This window comes from Myxine glutinosa, chromosome 4 (assembly GCF_964187855.1).
Source record: "Myxine glutinosa chromosome 4, kmMyxGlut1.1, whole genome shotgun sequence".
Lineage (NCBI taxonomy): Eukaryota > Metazoa > Chordata > Myxini > Myxiniformes > Myxinidae > Myxine > Myxine glutinosa.
In genome coordinates this window covers 79,488,373-79,505,508 of record NC_136264.1, presented here as the reverse complement: position 1 = coordinate 79,505,508, position 17,136 = coordinate 79,488,373, and the positions used below count along the sequence as shown (strand labels likewise).

At 45.3% G+C, this 17,136-nt stretch overlaps 1 protein-coding gene across 8 annotated transcripts in view; it reads right to left on the bottom strand.

Moving 5' to 3' along the window:
- HUWE1 (HECT, UBA and WWE domain containing E3 ubiquitin protein ligase 1) overlaps positions 1-17,136 on the bottom strand; it is a 334,325-nt gene that overhangs the window by 51,931 nt on the left and 265,258 nt on the right. For all 8 annotated transcript variants that reach the window (XM_068112748.2, XM_068112754.2, XM_068112750.2 and 5 more), the window contains 2 exons: positions 8,231-8,523; positions 1,733-2,021 (listed from right to left, as the gene is read on the bottom strand). In XM_068112748.2, the coding sequence (XP_067968849.2) occupies positions 1,733-2,021; positions 8,231-8,523 (582 nt within the window). The remainder of the gene's footprint in view (positions 1-1,732; positions 2,022-8,230; positions 8,524-17,136) is intronic.

Genomic DNA, 17,136 nt, shown 5'->3' with positions numbered 1-17,136 from the left:
ATAAGTTAACAAGCATACTTTAAGTTCAGAATATTTTCGATAGAAGAATTACAATTGTTTGGTTATAATACATTAGTTTGCTTTTAAAACCTTTTATCTAAACATTTTAAGAGATACAACGCCATAATAAACACCCCGCAAAATACACCACACATACACGTCCTTGTCGAGGGTCTGCAATCTCTGATTGCTCTTTCTTGTTCTCTTTAGGTTTTCAGAGATTATTCTATGTTCTATTCTTCTTCTACATAATAATACGCAAAAAGTACACGGTTTAATATCTATATAATAATATTCAAAATTAAGTGCACGGTTCCCCAAAATAATCCCCAGCATCTAGGCCTGTTGACTTTTCCACGGGTGACTGCTAGCATATATAAAAAATATTCCAAACAAGATACAAGCAGGCAAGTCATGATTAGTTACATGTATGAACAAGAAAGAGCAATCAGACATTGCAGATCCTTGCCAGGATGCGTTTGTATTTTGTGGGGTGTTTATTATCTGCTGCGTTTGTGTGGTGTATTGACTACGTAGCTTTATGTTCAATCCAATAGGGCTGCCGAACCACGTGAACGATGAAATCAATTTGATTCTCACATACAATGTTTGGGTAAAGCCTGGTGTTGGCTTAGCGGTTAGGGTGCCAGCTTGGGATCCCAGTATCCCGAGTTTGAATCCCGGTCGATCGCTGTATTAACGCCAGGGGGTTGACTCAAGTCTGTCATATTCCGAGGTCGGCAAATTGAGTACCAGTTCACTGGTAATTCCCTGTGTATCGCAAGAGGCGACTAACAGGGTTGGCGGCAGGAAGAGCATCCGGCCATAAAACATCGGTTCAAAAAAGGGGACCACGGTGCCCGAAAAAGGCCAACCCCTGCTCTGCGGGGAAAAAATGGCCTCTAAAGGTGGTTCTATACAATGTTTGTGTAGCTCACACTCAGGAAATTTCAAACTGATCGGATCAAGCGTTCTACTCATAATTAAGGCACCGATGACATCATCATGAATATATATATCCACGAGAACTAAACTGTGTGTGTGTGTCATTGGCTGCCCATGGGGAGTACCTGAAAGTGAGATGTTTAAAAAAAAATTCCATGGAGTGGTTTCAGAGGAGGTGCAAATTTTTCGTTTTTTCCAAGATGCCGCCCGTACCATGTGACCTATGACGTCATAATTATCATTTTTTAAAAACATTTGTACAGGGGGAGGCGCTCCTATGGTGAAAATTTTCTGTCAATCGGACCAACAGTTGCAGAGAAAAGCATACTCGTTCTGTGCAGACAGACAGACAGACAGACAGACAGACAGACAAACAAAAACGCAAATGCAATACCCTCTCCTCTGGTGAGGGTAAAAATCACCAGAGGCACTATATATAGGAAAACAAATAAAACTGATTCGCTGTATTTAAATCACTTTGGAGCTCATTTTCTGCACTCGATCAAAGATAATTTTTTGCGTAATTGTACAATATTCTACACTTGCAGAAAATATAACCACAAATCGAATCATTTCACCTGATGACAAAAACATTATGATTACTTCCTGTATCAACTAAGGCAAACATAATGTAAGCACTTACAAAAATTATGCCTTTGTTGAACTAAAATCTACGGAAAACCTAATGTACGACAATAAAAGTGGAGAAAAACAAAAACCAGAGAAAAGTGAAAAAGCAATTTGTGCATTCTTCCGTCACACATGCAACCTTAATTTTTAGCCTCACCAGTGGAGCGTAGGATAGCAGATAGGGCTGACGAATTGCTATGACTGAACAACCGTTCTTGCATGAGTTGCCTGTGCCTGGCCTCAAGTTCTCGCCGCAGAGTCTGTGCTTCAGCTGCAATGTCAGGTGGCAAGACAGCCAGGAGGCTGTCATCCATGTCAGCAAGAACACTCTGACGTAGTGCAGATGGCAGCGTCTGGATGAAGGTCACAGGGTCTACTGGTGCTTCAGGGTTCGGGTTTTGAGCCATCTCTCGTCGCTGCTGCTCAGCTCGCTGCTGAGCCAGCACCTACCCAAGGTGAAAAAAATTGTGCTTAGGTTGTTTAAGTTTCACAGCAACAAAAAAATTATGGATTCCTTCATTGGTTGTGCCTACTCAGCAAAATTAAAAACGCACAAATACGTTTTCATGTAGCCCAGCAGAAAAATCTGAAGTATGTGAAGTAACTTGCTCATCCTATTTTCAAGCATGGTTGAGTCACTAAGAGCGTGTCCAACTGCCATTTTCAAGCATGGTTGAATTGCCAAGAGTGTGCATCAGGCATCACAATCAGAAGCAAAAGGTTTAACCTTATGCAAGAATCAACGATGTAAAAATACTGCTAATTTATTATTGGACACTTGCACAGATGGGCAGAAAATCCTTTTCATAGCATATGCGAGCACAGTGGTTCGATGGGGAAGGGGAGGCATTGGTGATTAAGCTCTGTGTCATCACATCACCATATGCTGGGAGTCACAGATTCATATTCAGATTACTACCGGGAGATCGTACATCACAATTCAGCGAGCCCACAATGTTCATACTGTTGTGGATATGAGAATGTTGTTTTTTTTATTGTTGTGTAATGAATTGTTGTAAAATGTCACCCTCCTTCCTGCATTTGTTGTTGTATAAAGGTCAAAGGGCGTTCCCGTAGTTAATTCCATAAAGCATACACACAGGACACCACATCTCCCTGTTCAGTAGTTATATCCTTATTATGTGTATTAGTGTAAGGCTGTGTTTCCATTAATTTAAATACTCCATTGCACCAAGTGAAATAAGAGTAGATTCCCTTCACCTTCCCCTTCCAACAATTGCCAACTGTTCCCTCCGCGACTCCATTCGCCACGAGGTCGGCTCGGAGAAGAAGGGAGAGGAGCTGCCGAATCCTGGGCGTGCCCGCCAATCGTCATCAAGGGCAGAGCCAGAGGGCCGTGCCGACCAATCAGGGCCGAGGCGAGCTCACCGATGGGCGTGTTCTAGAGGCCGGCGGCTTGATTTGCCCGCGGGGTTATAAAGAGCGCGCGCGGAAGCCGTTAAAAAGAAGTGCGCACGAGGGCGAAGCAAGAGAGGAACGTCCTGAGAGAGATACGTCCTAAGATATACGTCCAAAGAGATACATGCAGAGATACGTGCGACGATCAAGTGCAAGCGAGTCAGAGCGGCGAAGTGCGAAGTGCCAAGTAGGGCAAGTGCCGAGTGTGCAGTGCCAAGCGCAAGAGAGTTCTAAGGAGGAGCTTTGGAGAGCGCACGGTGCACCGGAGGGGCTTCGCCGTGCAGTTTGGAACCGCGGCTGTTTGGCGATCCCAGCTCGGGTATTGACGGCGGCTATCCGCTCCCGGCCCGACCGATCCCCGCTGAACCTTCCTCCCCCGCCAAGCCATTCCTCCTTCCGATCCTTCCTGCCTGCAAATTCCCAATTCGTGTGAGTCCGTCTTTCGTTTGTTCTGTCCAGGGTTCTAAGTAAGACTGCCATAGATAAGCTAAGGTTCACTGTGTCCGCTTCTTCTTCTTCTGTTTTTATTTTATTATCCTTCCTTCTCCTTGGTTTCTTTGATTGTGTAAATAGTAGGAATAAATTTAGTAGCATTTCCAACCTTTTTGCTTTGGTGTTCTTCTTCTTCACATCCTTCGCTTTAGTCTTTTCCCCATTGAATATCTGTGGCGCGATTCGGCCAACGTTCAGGAATCGAGTTAGTCGGGGTAACTGTTCGGGCGCGGCGGCCATCCGCTCGGCAAACAACATCCTAGCGGCGGTCCCGTAACAATACACACCAGTGGCCAGATCTAATGACAGTGAGGTGACCTGGAGAGTTGCATATCATCTTGAATAACTTTTCCAGCCAACACCAGGCTTACCAAACGGTGAAGAATCTGACTATAATTCACCAAATGTCTGTCTGTTCGTTCGTTCGTTCGAAAGTACCGTTAAAACTGCTGAACCGATCGCAACGATATTTTAGGTGGATAATCCTGGGATCTCCAGGAGTAAAATAGGCTATTTAGTTTTCCAAATTTCAGCTTTGGTCTCTAGCATTCTCAGGTTTGGACTCCCGCGTAACATTCACGTTCGCATAACGTTCATTGCGACGATGTTTTCATTGTGACGATGTTGTTTTCCCGGGTGCCGCACAAACGGCTGCACTGATCGCTGCACATCTGCACCGATCGAACTTGGTGACCTCGGACAAATACCTTTTATAAGGACACGGGTTGAATCCCTGCTTGAGAGAATTCCAACCCGGGTACGTTTTGCAAACGGGTACGTTTTTCACGTCCTTCACGAACTTGCTGTCCATGTCTGACGTGCGACTGAAGGTGCTACAGGAATGTGGAATTTATTGGTTTCATGCTTTAGCATTCGCCGTATCTGCATTGCCTGTTTGCTTCTGGCCCCCCCACCCGTGCATTGCATGGGTATCTCACGAGGAATCATTCCCTTGGATTCTAGCAGCCGCCAACCCTCACGATACATAGCAGGGTCTTACAGCAGCCATATTGGTGGTCACCGTCACTGCGATGCGAAGTTATGTTGTATCGCCATTATACATGACGGTACCCGCCCAAAGGGCGGGGCTTAAATTTGGAGGCGCGATTTATATAAACATCCGTTAAATATCACACGCAAATCATCAAAATCTAAACAGTATTTTTAGAAGTATATTTTACTAATATGAATATGAATATGAATATGAATCGTTTAAATTACAAAAGGCCTTCAATTTCTGATATTTTACCTTTTCATTTGGGCCTCCCAATTGAAGCCCCGCCCACAGGGCGGGCACCGTTGCTCGTCACTTAAAATCAGATCCGGATCTTCACTAAAATATAATCAATTCTTCCTTGTCACGCACCCAACATGTCCACCAAATTTCATCTGAATATTTCATCTGAATATTTTCCATGTTATTAAACGTTTCCCAGTGTGTACCCTGGATTAGAATAGGTACACCGTATCCCTGCGTGTCGTAAGAGACGACTAAGAGGGTTGGCGTCAGGAAGGGCATCCGGCCATAAAGAACATTGCCTCAAAAAGAGAACCATGACAATTACAACTACATATGGGCAGGGTACAGCCCGAAGTGGAGATCGGTTTCTGAGGTTTGGGACATGGAATGTAGGGACAATGACAGGGAGATCAGGAGAAGTGGTGGAAGTATTGGTCAGAAGAAAAGTGGACATATGTTGTGTGCAAGAGACGAGATGGAAGGGAAGTGGTGTGAGAATGGTGAAGGGTAGGCAGGGACAGAAATACAAGTTTGTGTGGCAAGGGTGCCCGGAGGGCGTGAATGGTGTTGGTGTCCTGTTTTCTGAGGAGTTTGTAGACAGTGTGGTGAGTGTGACTAGAGTGAGTGATAGGTTGATGGTGAAAATGATTGGAAAGCTCTTGGTGAACGTCATCTCGGGATATGCTCCGCAGGTTGGTCGGAGCGATGAAGAGAAGGACAAGTTCTGGTGTGCGATAGAGAAGCTGATGGAAAACGTGAAAGATGAGGGAGTTGTTGTGGTAGGAGGAGACCTAAATGGACATGTGGGAAGGAGTATGGATGGTTTTGAGGGAGTTCATGGGGGTTACGGATATGGTGTGAGAAATGGAGAAGGTGAAAGGATTTTGGAGTTTGCTGGAGCTGATTTGTTCATTTGTAATACTCAGTTCCAGAAAGAGGATAATAAGCTTGTTACATACACGTCAGGTGGGTCGACGACAACCGTTGACTACCTGATGGTGCGTAGGCGAGATAGGGGGCACCTCCGGGACACAAAGGTGATCCCGGGGGAGGAGGCTGTTTCACAGCACCACTTGGTTGTCTGCGACATAAGGGTGAAAGGTGCGAGGAGAGCTCGGCGGGTGAAGTACCAACCGAGAATGAAGGTGTGGAGGTTGAAAGAGGTGACAGTAAGGGGTGATCTGGTGGTGAAAGAAGGCCGCATTCCAGTGGATTGGGAACTGAGTACCCTCGTCCCTCTATACAAGGCGAAAGGTGACCCTCTGGAGTGTGGCTCGTACCAAGCGATAACGTTATTGGAGCATGGAATGAAGGTATTGGAAAGGGTGTTGGAGAGGAGGATAAGGAAGTAAGTGAAGATCGACTAAATGCAGTTTGGATTTATGCCAGGAAGAGGAACGACAGACACGCTTTTCATTGTGAGGCAGTTGCAGGAGAAGTACATGGAGAAGAGGAAGAAGTTGTTTCTTGGGTTTGTTGATCTGGAGAAAGCATTCGATAGGGTTCCACGCAAAGTATTGACATGGGCATTGAGGAAGTTAGGAGTGGAGGAATGGCTGATCAGAGCAGTGATGGCAATGTACAAAAGAGCGCGCACAACTGTAAGGACGAAGGACGGGAACAGTGGTGAGTTTGAGGTGAAGGTGGGAGTGCATCAGGGGTCGGTACTAAGTCCACTACTATTTGTAGCTGTGATGGAGGTGCTGGCTCAGAACGTAAAGGAGGGTTTACCGTGGGAGTTGTTGTATGCAGATGATCTGGTGTTGATTGCGGAAAGTATGGATGGACTGAAGGAAAAGATGAACAAGTGGAAGGAATGTATGGAGACAAAAGGTCTGAAGGTGAATATCGGAAAGACGAAGGTGATGGCAAGTGGTAAAGCATGTGGTGAGGTGGAAAGAACTGGGAAGTGGCCCTGTGCTGTGTGCAGGAAGGGTGTTGGAGTGAACTCCATTCAATGTGCAATGTGCAATGTGTGCTGAGTGGGTTCATCAAAAATGTAGTGGTCTGAGAGGGTCATTAACCAGTGTGGCAGCTACATTCAAATGTAAGGTGTGCACAGAGGGAGCTGCAGATGGAGGAAATGTTGAGTTGGATCTTGGAGACGGCGTGAAGCTGGAATGTGTGAAAACATTTTGCTACCTCGGAGACATGCTGAATGGAGAAGGTGGATCAGACTCGGCAACAGTTGCTAGAGTGAGATGTGCATGGAAGAAGTTTCGGGAACTAAGTGGCGTGCTGATGAGGAGGGGAGTGTCGTTGAAGCTGAAGGGAAAGGTGTATGCTGCATGTGTGAGAAGTGTTATGATTTATGGGAGCGAGACATGGGCAATGAACGTAGAGCAGCAATGAAGGCTGGAAAGGGTGGAAATGCGAATGGTTCGATGGATGTGCGGAGTATCGTTGAGAGAGAGGAAGACAAATGATGAATTGCGAAAGATGATGGGAATAGAGCCTGTGATTGATGCTGTGAAGAGGAACAGGTTGAGATGGTTTGGTCATGTGTTGAGGAAGGATGAAAGTGACTGGTTGAGAAGAGTGATGGAAATGAATGTAGAAGGAAGTAGAGGACGGGGAAGACCGAGAAAGAATTGGCTAAAGATGATGGAAGAAGAAATGCAGGCAAAGGGGTTAACAAGGGGAGATGCAGAAAATAGGGCAAAATGGAGAAGATTGTCATGGGGACCACAAGGCTAACCCCTGCTCGAGCAGGGAAAATGGCCTTAAAATGCATGTTGTTGTTGTTGTTGTTGTATTTCACAACTTTTTGAGATATCCAGCTCATGAAGACAGACAGACAAACATACAGAGATGAAAACATAAACTCTGTCCACCTTTGGTGGCAGAGGTAACAATGCACATAGCAGAACACAGGAGGTGGAGGCACAAATGAGATTTGGCCAACCCCAGTTGATAATGCACACAAGGGGCCGCATTTAATTACCATGAAGTGATCTGATGAATTGCATATCATACCTTCCAGGAGGTCAGAGCAGAGTATAACTCAATGCATTGTATTAGAAGAGCATCTTTCCTTCACGTGATGTGAAGAAGGAACTTCAGTATTTTCTGAGAAGTTCACAGTCGGGGACGAATGCGGTTAAAATCATACAAAGGACGTTACTTCCATGGCCTAACGGTATTTACCGACATTCTCCTGGATGGCTGACAAGGCAACTGAGCAGGCTCCCATACCTGGCTAAACAAAGCAAAAATATCATGCAATAAACTGATGTGGGAACAATCCGTAATCGCGGTAGGTACTCGAGTCTCGGTACATGGGAGTGGTGACTGTTCACCCCATCCAGATGAAATGGGTTAAGAAATGAATCCGCATTTATGATAACATCACAATTCCCCATAGCTACAGCTTTTTTCCTGAAGAGGAAAATATGGAAACTTCCCTATTGGTCAATACAAGAATACAGATTTATACATGCATACGGAAGTGTTTCACACACTTGTACATGTGCCAATAACCCAAAGAAACAAACATTCATTTACCTCTTCTTGGATAGATGGAGGTAGAGCAGCTAAGAACTCAGGATTAACCTCTGTGACACTCTGTGGAGTTGTTGCAGAGGCTGCTGCTGCTGCCGCTGCTGCCGCTGCTGCTGCTGCAGCCGCAGCTGCAGCAGCAACAGTGGCAGCTGCTGCTGAAGCCCCACTTGTTCCTGCACTGCCGGGTGAACGTGCTGGTGGGCGAATGCCAAGTTGGTTCTGCAGAACTTCTTGTCTGATATCCTCTGGAAGTGCAGCCAAGAAAGAGGGATCCACTCCATCTGGAAGGCTGATTCCTGAAACAAAGAAAAAGCATTGACTATATATTTCCCAAAACAAATACTGGGGCTCACAGAAGACCTATTTGAGACAATGACAACCTTAACAAGAAAAACCCATTCCCACAAAATAAATTCAGATGAAGTCTCTGAAGCTCAGAAAATGTCAGTGCTGCTTCTTTGCTTGAGATCAAACATTAATTAATAGCCCAGAGTAAGCTGAAGGTCATCTCTAGAGGTTGTAGTTCAGATCCCTGCTGATTTGGTGTCGGCCCCTTGATCCCCTGGGAGCCCCCATGATCCAACATCGAACAAACGAATCCCGAGCAATTGTGCGGGCTTCTGTCTTGTATTCATGCGTCCAGTTTCAGAACAATCAGTCAAGTGACAAGGGAGTTGCAGCAAAAATAGCAAAAAGTGAACAGATGACCAGTCAGATAGACATCTGGACATCACGACCCATTTTACAAGTTCATCTCTTCGAGATAGAGATATCACCTAAAAAGGGATAGAGCATGGACACGTGGTAATGTCACATGTCACTCGCACATACCTGTAATCAAATTTTTTTTTATTGGCTGTGGATAAAATCATTATTGCCCTGCACTTTATTTTAATATGATTTCCATCCCATAATACATCACAAAAAGTACAGGAAAGCAACTGCTCTAAGCTTACAAATGCATGCAAGCCTATTTAGTTTCAACATTTTTGTCCATTGCAAACTTTAAAAGAAGAAAATTAATGACAATAAAATGAACAGGTAGAGCTACATTCAAAGCACACCGCCCCCATGCCAAATTAATAAATAACATATCCTAAAGTGCTCGACATCGCCGAGGCGCTGGCCACCGTGTCGCGCATGGAGACGAAATTGTGAGGGAGCGGTGTACAATAACTGATTGATTGAGTAATTAAAAATAAATAATTGTACATCTGCCAAGAAGAATCCAATTGTACAGTCCAAATGTCAACTTTTCAAAAATTAACCAATTAGGTGATTAATCGAGGAATTAACTAATTAATCGATTAATTGATTCATCAATAAATAAAAAAATACCCTTAACTGCGCCAAATCACTTGGTCATTGTCACGTCCAAATATCAGCTTCCTCGCTCAAAAGGTGCTTGAGATATTGCCGAGATGAGAAATAAAATAAATAAGTACACTCGGACCCCGCTATTCCCGGTTCAGCTATTCGCAGGATCCGCGTATTTGCGGTTGATAAAATGCGACTTGTTTCTCTATTCGCAGAAAAGTATCCCACAAAATTGCAGTTTTTAAAAGTTTTTTTTATCCGCAGAAGTGTTCCGCGAAATCGCGGTTTTTCAGGGGCGAAATTTTTTTCCCCAAGAGCCGTTAGCTTGACACATTTATAAAACCCATCTTTACCAGCCATGTACAGGGTCCGTCAGGGAGGTGTGACGATTTTCAGAAAACTCGTACACAGTTATTTTTAGTCGAATTTCAATTTTTTTTATTTTAAAGACTACATATATAATGCCATGTAATGCACTGTAACAAAGACATTTAAAACATGTAATTCATGTTTGAAAAATGACATCATCTAAATGGCGCCGTTCTTGTCCAAGCATTCTTGCAGACGCGCGGAAAAGTTGTCCATAGACCTTTCAACCATGGCAAGTGGAATAGCTCGAATTTCTCTGGTGATTGCATCTGAAAGGGTCTCAAGAGTGCGTGGTTTTTCAATGTAAACCTTAGCTTTCAGGTAACCCCATAAAAAAGTCACAGGGTGAAAGATCAGGCGATCGAGGGGGCCACTCCACATCCCCACGGATTGAAATGAGGTGCCCTGGAAAATGTTCTCTTAATAAGGCCATTGATTCTCTTGAGGTATGGCAAGTAGCCCCATCTTGCTGAAACCAAACTGTAGGGAGGTCAATGCGACGTCGTCTCAATTCAGGCAGTAAGAACTCGCGCAACATCGTAACATAACGTTGTGAGTTGACTGTCACAGTGCGTCCATCTTCCTTGAAAAAATAAGGCCCAATTATGCCGAATCGGACTATTCCAGCCCACACAGTGACTCGCTCGGAGTGCAGGGGTCTTTGATGGAGTTCTCGCGGATTTGTTGCCGACAAATATCGGGAATTTTGCTTGTTTACACTTCCCGACAAGTGAAAATGCACCTCATCACTCATGATGAGAACAGTGTCATCCCTCAGCAGTTCCAGCATTCTTTCTGCGAACGTAAACCGCCGTACGAAATCATTCTGCTGCAGTTCTTGAACCACCATGATTTTGTGCGCGTGATAATGAAGGTCCAAGTGCAAAATTCGACGAACTGATCTGTCTGACATCCGTAGAACGCGAGCGTGCCGTACCGCTGACCGACGAGGGCTGGCCTCCACAGCTTGTCGAACCCTTTCGATGTTTTCCGGGGTCCTAACGGTTCGATCACCTCCCCGAGCTGCTCCCGGCCTCACAGATCCAGTTGTCCTGAAGTTTTTTACCCACTTCAATATTGTGTTTCGAGACGGAACGGTGCCACGTCGACCAACATTGAAGTGAGTACGAAATCTGCGCTGTGTAAGCACCACCGAACTATCCGTTTGAATAAACGTCTCAACAACAAAGACGCGATGTTCAATCGTCCACAGCTCCATGGCTATGAAATGGCGCCTAACAACGAGTAACCAACAGCCATCACGCAGGCGCTAGACCCCCCACTTGCATTGTTATACCCAATTCAAACATGAATTACATTTTTAAAATGTCTTTGTTACAGTGTATTAAATGGCATTATATATGTAGTCTTTAAAAAAATAAAAATTGAAATTCGACTAAAAATAACTGTGTACGAGTTTTCTGAAAATCGTCACACCTCCCAGCCGGACCATGTATAAAGCAGGTGGACATAAGCAAGCAAAAAAACATCTATGAGCCACGAACCTGACCCGCTTCTGCAGCCGCTTGCTTGACACATTTATAAAACCCATCTTTCACCAGCCATGTATAAAGCAGCTGAACATACGTCTGCAAAAAAAGATCTACGAGCCATGAGCTTGACCTGTTATACATTGACTGCTGTGTGATTTGCGTTTTCATGGCTTATGTAGCCGTGAATTTTAGCCAGACAAAATTGAGAGCTTCTATAATTGAGAGCTTCACTCGATGTTCCGCCAGCTGTGAAAACAAGTCAACCCCACAAATGTTAGAATGCAAATGCTTCATTAAATCTGTTACAATTCGCAATTTATGGTAAAGCCTCATCAGAGATCTTACACAATGAAAACGCTTCGGGGATGTTCCATCAGCTGTGTAAACAAGTCATCCGCCATGAGTGAAAGAATGCAAATGCTTCATTACATCTATTATTGAAATTATCAGATAGGCTCAATATGGCATCAACCGATAACATCCCCCACAAACAATGTCCAGGGTATTCACCCCTCACACAGCTACCCACAATGCTCGCATTCCTACATATACAGACTGTGTCTTGGGTCTCGATCATCCTTCTCGTCCCATTGCTTTGACCTGCGTTTTTGACTCTCGCTCTGCTCATCATTCAATCATGGCTCACAATCGCAAGACCAGTGCTGGAGATGTGTCGACTACCAAGAGGCAGAAGAAAGTAATCAGCCTGAGCCAGAAAGTGGAGCTGCTGCACCAGCTTTCGAGAGGAGAGAGTGCGGCCTCTGTGGGCAGGCATTACGGCGTCAACGAATCCACCGTTCGCTACAAATGGAAGAAGGAGAAGGCGATTCGTGAGAGAGTTTCAGCAAGCGCTGCATTGAGTACGAAGGTGGTCACCCATGTCCGGAATGTTCACATGGAAAGGATGGAGAAGACTCTCAGAATATGTATCGAGGACAACATGCAGTCGAGGGACTTCATGCTGTTACGTGCTCCTCCCCAAACCCCGGTCACGGTGTACCTCCGAGCCCCGAAAGGAGTCACGGCAGAAAGATGTGTTATTCTGTGTGTCAAAGACCAATGGTGAAACCACACCAATTGTTACCAACAAACAAGTATTGTATTAAGGTCACACAAGAATAACAGTACAAGAACAATATTACTCAATTGTACAACAAATATATCATTCCTATGATGGTACCATCAGTTTCGTACAATATAACTCACTGTGCTCCAAGTGAGCGAAAAGAACATTCCCAAAGTTTATGTCCTGGCATCAAGCCAAAGTTGCTCCACGCTCCGGTGATCGTAAGAACGATGTCGTATCGAAACCAGAATCCAGTTCGGCTGACAGTCACGCTGCCAAAGATGCGCAAAGGTGCCCTCAAGCGGCGACTAGGAAATCACACCTTCGGGTATGAACATTCAACGGCTCTCAAACGGCGAACCGCAAATTCCCACTCAAAATCTACATTACACACGCAAACCAGGCTAACGGCCGGATGCGGTGAAATGGTTGGAGCGAGGTGAAAAGCCTGGAGCGATGCGAAATCGGGAGCGAGGCAAAATGGCCGACGAGCCCGTACTGAAGGCGTACCTGCACTTCAACGATTCTCTTCGGAATCGACCGCAAAACCTGTCACGCAGGTTTTTTCTGTCACAGCGATAACCACTCTGTCACAGGAATCCCTTTCCCAGGAAACCCAAAGTTCGCTCGTGACCCCCGTTCGCCAGCGTTTGCTCAAGACCTCAAAGCAACTCGGCTTCTTCTCCACCTCACTTGCTCCGCTTCTTCTTCCTCCTCTTCTTCATCCGGTTTTCTCTCGATCCGGTTTCTGGTTTCTTTTAAAACATTAATTTTTTACCTTTTGCAAACAGTTATCTCCATTTCACTTAAACGATAACAATAACAGTACATGGAACCAAAAGTGCTTACAGTGGATGAAAACCACAACGACGGAAGTGACGAATCTGTAACAATGCTGAAAACCATGATGCTGAACCGTTCCCTAAACCTGCTCACCAAAGAAGAGTTTGAGGCCATGCCAAAGGTTTCCGAGGAGGCGGCGGGCAGTGATGAGGAAGAGGTGCCGAGGTCAAACCTCACAGTTCAGTTCAAAGTTCGAGGAATTCATGGGATTTTAATTCATTATCATCAGCAGAATCATCATCATTTGAAAGTTGTGCGTGTTTGCAAAATAAAAATTTTAAACGGTACATGATGCTGTCTTTCTTTTACTTTCACGGTAGATATGGTTAAACACTTTTAATAAACTGGAAGTGCATTCCTTCAATAAATTGAAAATGGTACCTGGTGTTGATGTTTTTTGTTTTTTTGTACCCATTTTTTGTGAAACTGTAATCATGTGCATTTTGCGGTCGAAAACATTTTAAACTTGAAAAATTTTCCTTCATGAATCAGGAACCGCCGGGAAAAGCTAACCTATCCCCCTTTTCCCCAATGAAACAATGCTGCGGCATACATTCGAGGGATTTTCATTGACCTTCGCGGATTTTTGTCGACATTCGCGGGTTTTGTCTCGCCATTTCCGGGACTTTCAGCGACCTTCACGGATTATCGTCGACATTCTTGGGATTTGCCTCACCATTCTCAGATTTTGCCTCGCCATTCGCGGTTTGTTCCTCTCTATTCAATGATTATCGCGACTCGTGAACCTATCCCTCCGTTTTCCATTGAAAGAATACCCCCTATTCGCGGTTTAGCAATTCTCGGGATTTTCCAGGAACGTATCCCCCGCAAATAGCGGGGTCCCACGGTAATTAATAAAAGGATGATAATTAAATAATTAATCAATTAAGTGATTAATCAAAAAATATAAAATACGCTTTGGCCAAAGCATGTGCTCACTATTGTGGCCAAATTTCAGCTTTCTAGCTCAAAGGATGGCTGAGATATCGCCTGGACAAACAAGAAAAACAAACAAACAAGAAAACGGAGTTTTTGGCGCCCAGAAATGACGTCATGCAGCGCCTGGAAATGGAATAGGAAAGGAGCGGTGTACAATAGGCAAGTGGAAAGAAGGGGGGAAGAAGTGTGTGGTTCATGTGCAGCCGGCTGCTGGTTGCATCATTTTTCTGTGAGCGCATCTGCCGCTGAGGCAATGCCTCTCTATAACCAGTTATCTGGTACTCATTTTGCCAACACAAGGTATTGGGGGGGGGGGGGGGGGGGGAGTAAGAAGTAAGACAATGCATTCTGGGTAGGCCAAAGCTGTTGCCCCCCCCCCCCCCCCAAAACCCTGTAAATTCAATGCTTCCCTCCTCGGTGCTAAACATATTACTCGAGGAAAACTTCTCAAAAGCCAAAACTTACCCAAATGCTGCGAAGTGCATCTTCATAACGCACAACAGTAGCAAAGTGTGGCGACTTCATAATCTGTAATAGCTATTGTTCAATCCTAATTGCACTGGGAGCACAGCACCCCCCTCGACATTTTTCGCAACCACAAGCGATTTCAAATTCTCCTCATGACTTTTTTTCTCAAGGGTCTTGCGAACATTTTGATACCACATACATGTGTCCAAATCACACTTACCATTCAGGTGTCACATGTCCAAAAAAAACTACAATTTTTGCATATTGTCATGTCCCCAGGATTAAGACCCCAAGAGGACGAATGACCGAAACGAGCTTCAACTCCGAGGCGTACTTCGAACTTGGCGGGATTACGTTTTCGTGCACGCGAGAAGGTTTGAGGCCTTATCTGATCGGAAACACACGGGGTTATTCCGAACCAACAAAGCAAAGAAACAGAAAGGAAAATTCAACAAATATAAATGTATTTACAGTAATGTAAAAGACAACGCAAGGTGAGGTAAAAATTCCTAAATGAGGGACCCTCCACTTTGACGCAAAATACAGACAGGGGAAAGATAATGAAAATAAAATGGTGTTAATAGTGCTGGCACTTAGCGTTGTTGTTCAAGTGAGGGCGTTGAATGAAGCCGGCAGCACAAAGTGCCCCGCAGCCGTGCGCTGGAAAATCACTGGATGGCGCAAAGCTCCTCTTCGAGTCGCCACGTGCACGAGGTGATTTTGTGTGGCTGGTCCCCTTTCGCTTTTGTCTCCCTCCGACCGATGCGCCAAGAGTTCCTCAAACCGCCGCCGTACTCATCCTCTTCACAGGCGTACACGTGACCAAAAACACACCAGCATGACCCACGCCCGCCTTCCACCAAGGCACCAAGACAAAGAGATCGAGGGAACGGCTTCTTCTTCCTCCGTTACTATCCAAGGCTTCACGAAAGGACGCAGCACAACCACAGCCGTTTGCCAGCGCAACCAAGACAAAGCGAGAGGAAGATAGAGAGAGGCGGCCACCCACAACCAAACTCAAGACAAGAGAGACCAAGATGGCCAGACCACATCTTTTTCCTCCAGCTCTCGAATGGTTCATGCTGACATCACACTCTGTCCAATCATCGAGCGCTACTCAATCATCCCATCGCGCCTCCACCAATCATGAAAGCCGGGGCGTGGCCCCTCGTAACGAGTCGCCGGAGGGCGGAGCCGAGTCTCTGTTCAGGAACGTTCGGATGACGGTAGTTCCCTTGCCGATTGGCAAATGCTGTTTCTGTCTGCCCTGGCAGTGCTGTGAGCGAATGTGTCCATTGTTGTAGTTGTTTTACTGGCTTTTTAATTGTAACAAGCGTTACGCCTAGGTCCCTCGTCGGTGAAGTGATGAGTTGACAAAGTGGAAGATGCAAGGCGGCCATCTTGGATTTTGACATGGCGACCCAATTTTCAACAGCGTTCTCCCTTATGCGTAGATACACCCACACACCAGATTAGAAGTTGGTACTTCGCTTATTTTTCCAAGATATTCCGCTCACAAGGTTCAGACATACATGGCGTCAGACATACATGGCGGCGGCCATCTTGGATTTTGACGTGGGTTGCACCCACACACCAAATTCGAATGCGGTCCTTCGCTTACGCACACACGCACGCATGCACGCACGCACGCATGCATGCACGCACGCCCGCATGCACGGACGGACGGACACACGGACGGAGGGGAAAACCAGAGTCCCCCTTTCGCTCCGCAGTGCGACGGGGGGGACAATAAAGACGGAGGGAAGATCACAGGAGGCAAGCACGTATTTAACCGGGAATTTAACCTTACAAACCCTATAATTAATTAGCACAAAACCACCCTCCTTATGGCGACATGCAAACGCTCTTACCCGGACAGATGGCCTACTTATGTACATCGAGATGGATTCTTCGCGGCATACGGAGCATTCTAATCTACACATTCTGAACTTTCTTCAGGTATTTCATCATCTACCACCACAAACATAATATGTTTATGTACAGCAACAAGTGAATGAGGGTTACACAACACTGCGGGTGTAAATTAATTGGCCTGTCCTTTCTTCTGAGTGTTTTAGCATGTTGTCCAAGTCATACTGAATAATTATACAGTAGAACAAAATAATTAGGCAATAATTTGACAAATCAACATTTGAAATGAAATGACCCACATCAGTTCGGGTTAAGTGATGTAAATGTTCCTTATCTGTAGCAGTTTCCATGCATGCTGAGACTTTTCAGTCTTCAAACCCCAACACTCAAACAAAACCACCTTTTAAAATTGGCCTCCAAAGCCAGCTGCTGACTGGGCATCCTCCATTTTACAAAGCCCTTCCTTGGCACACCTAAACTCCTACCCGACTACAAGGCCTTCATCCGCATATTGATGGAGCACTGTTCTTCCCTCTGGGATG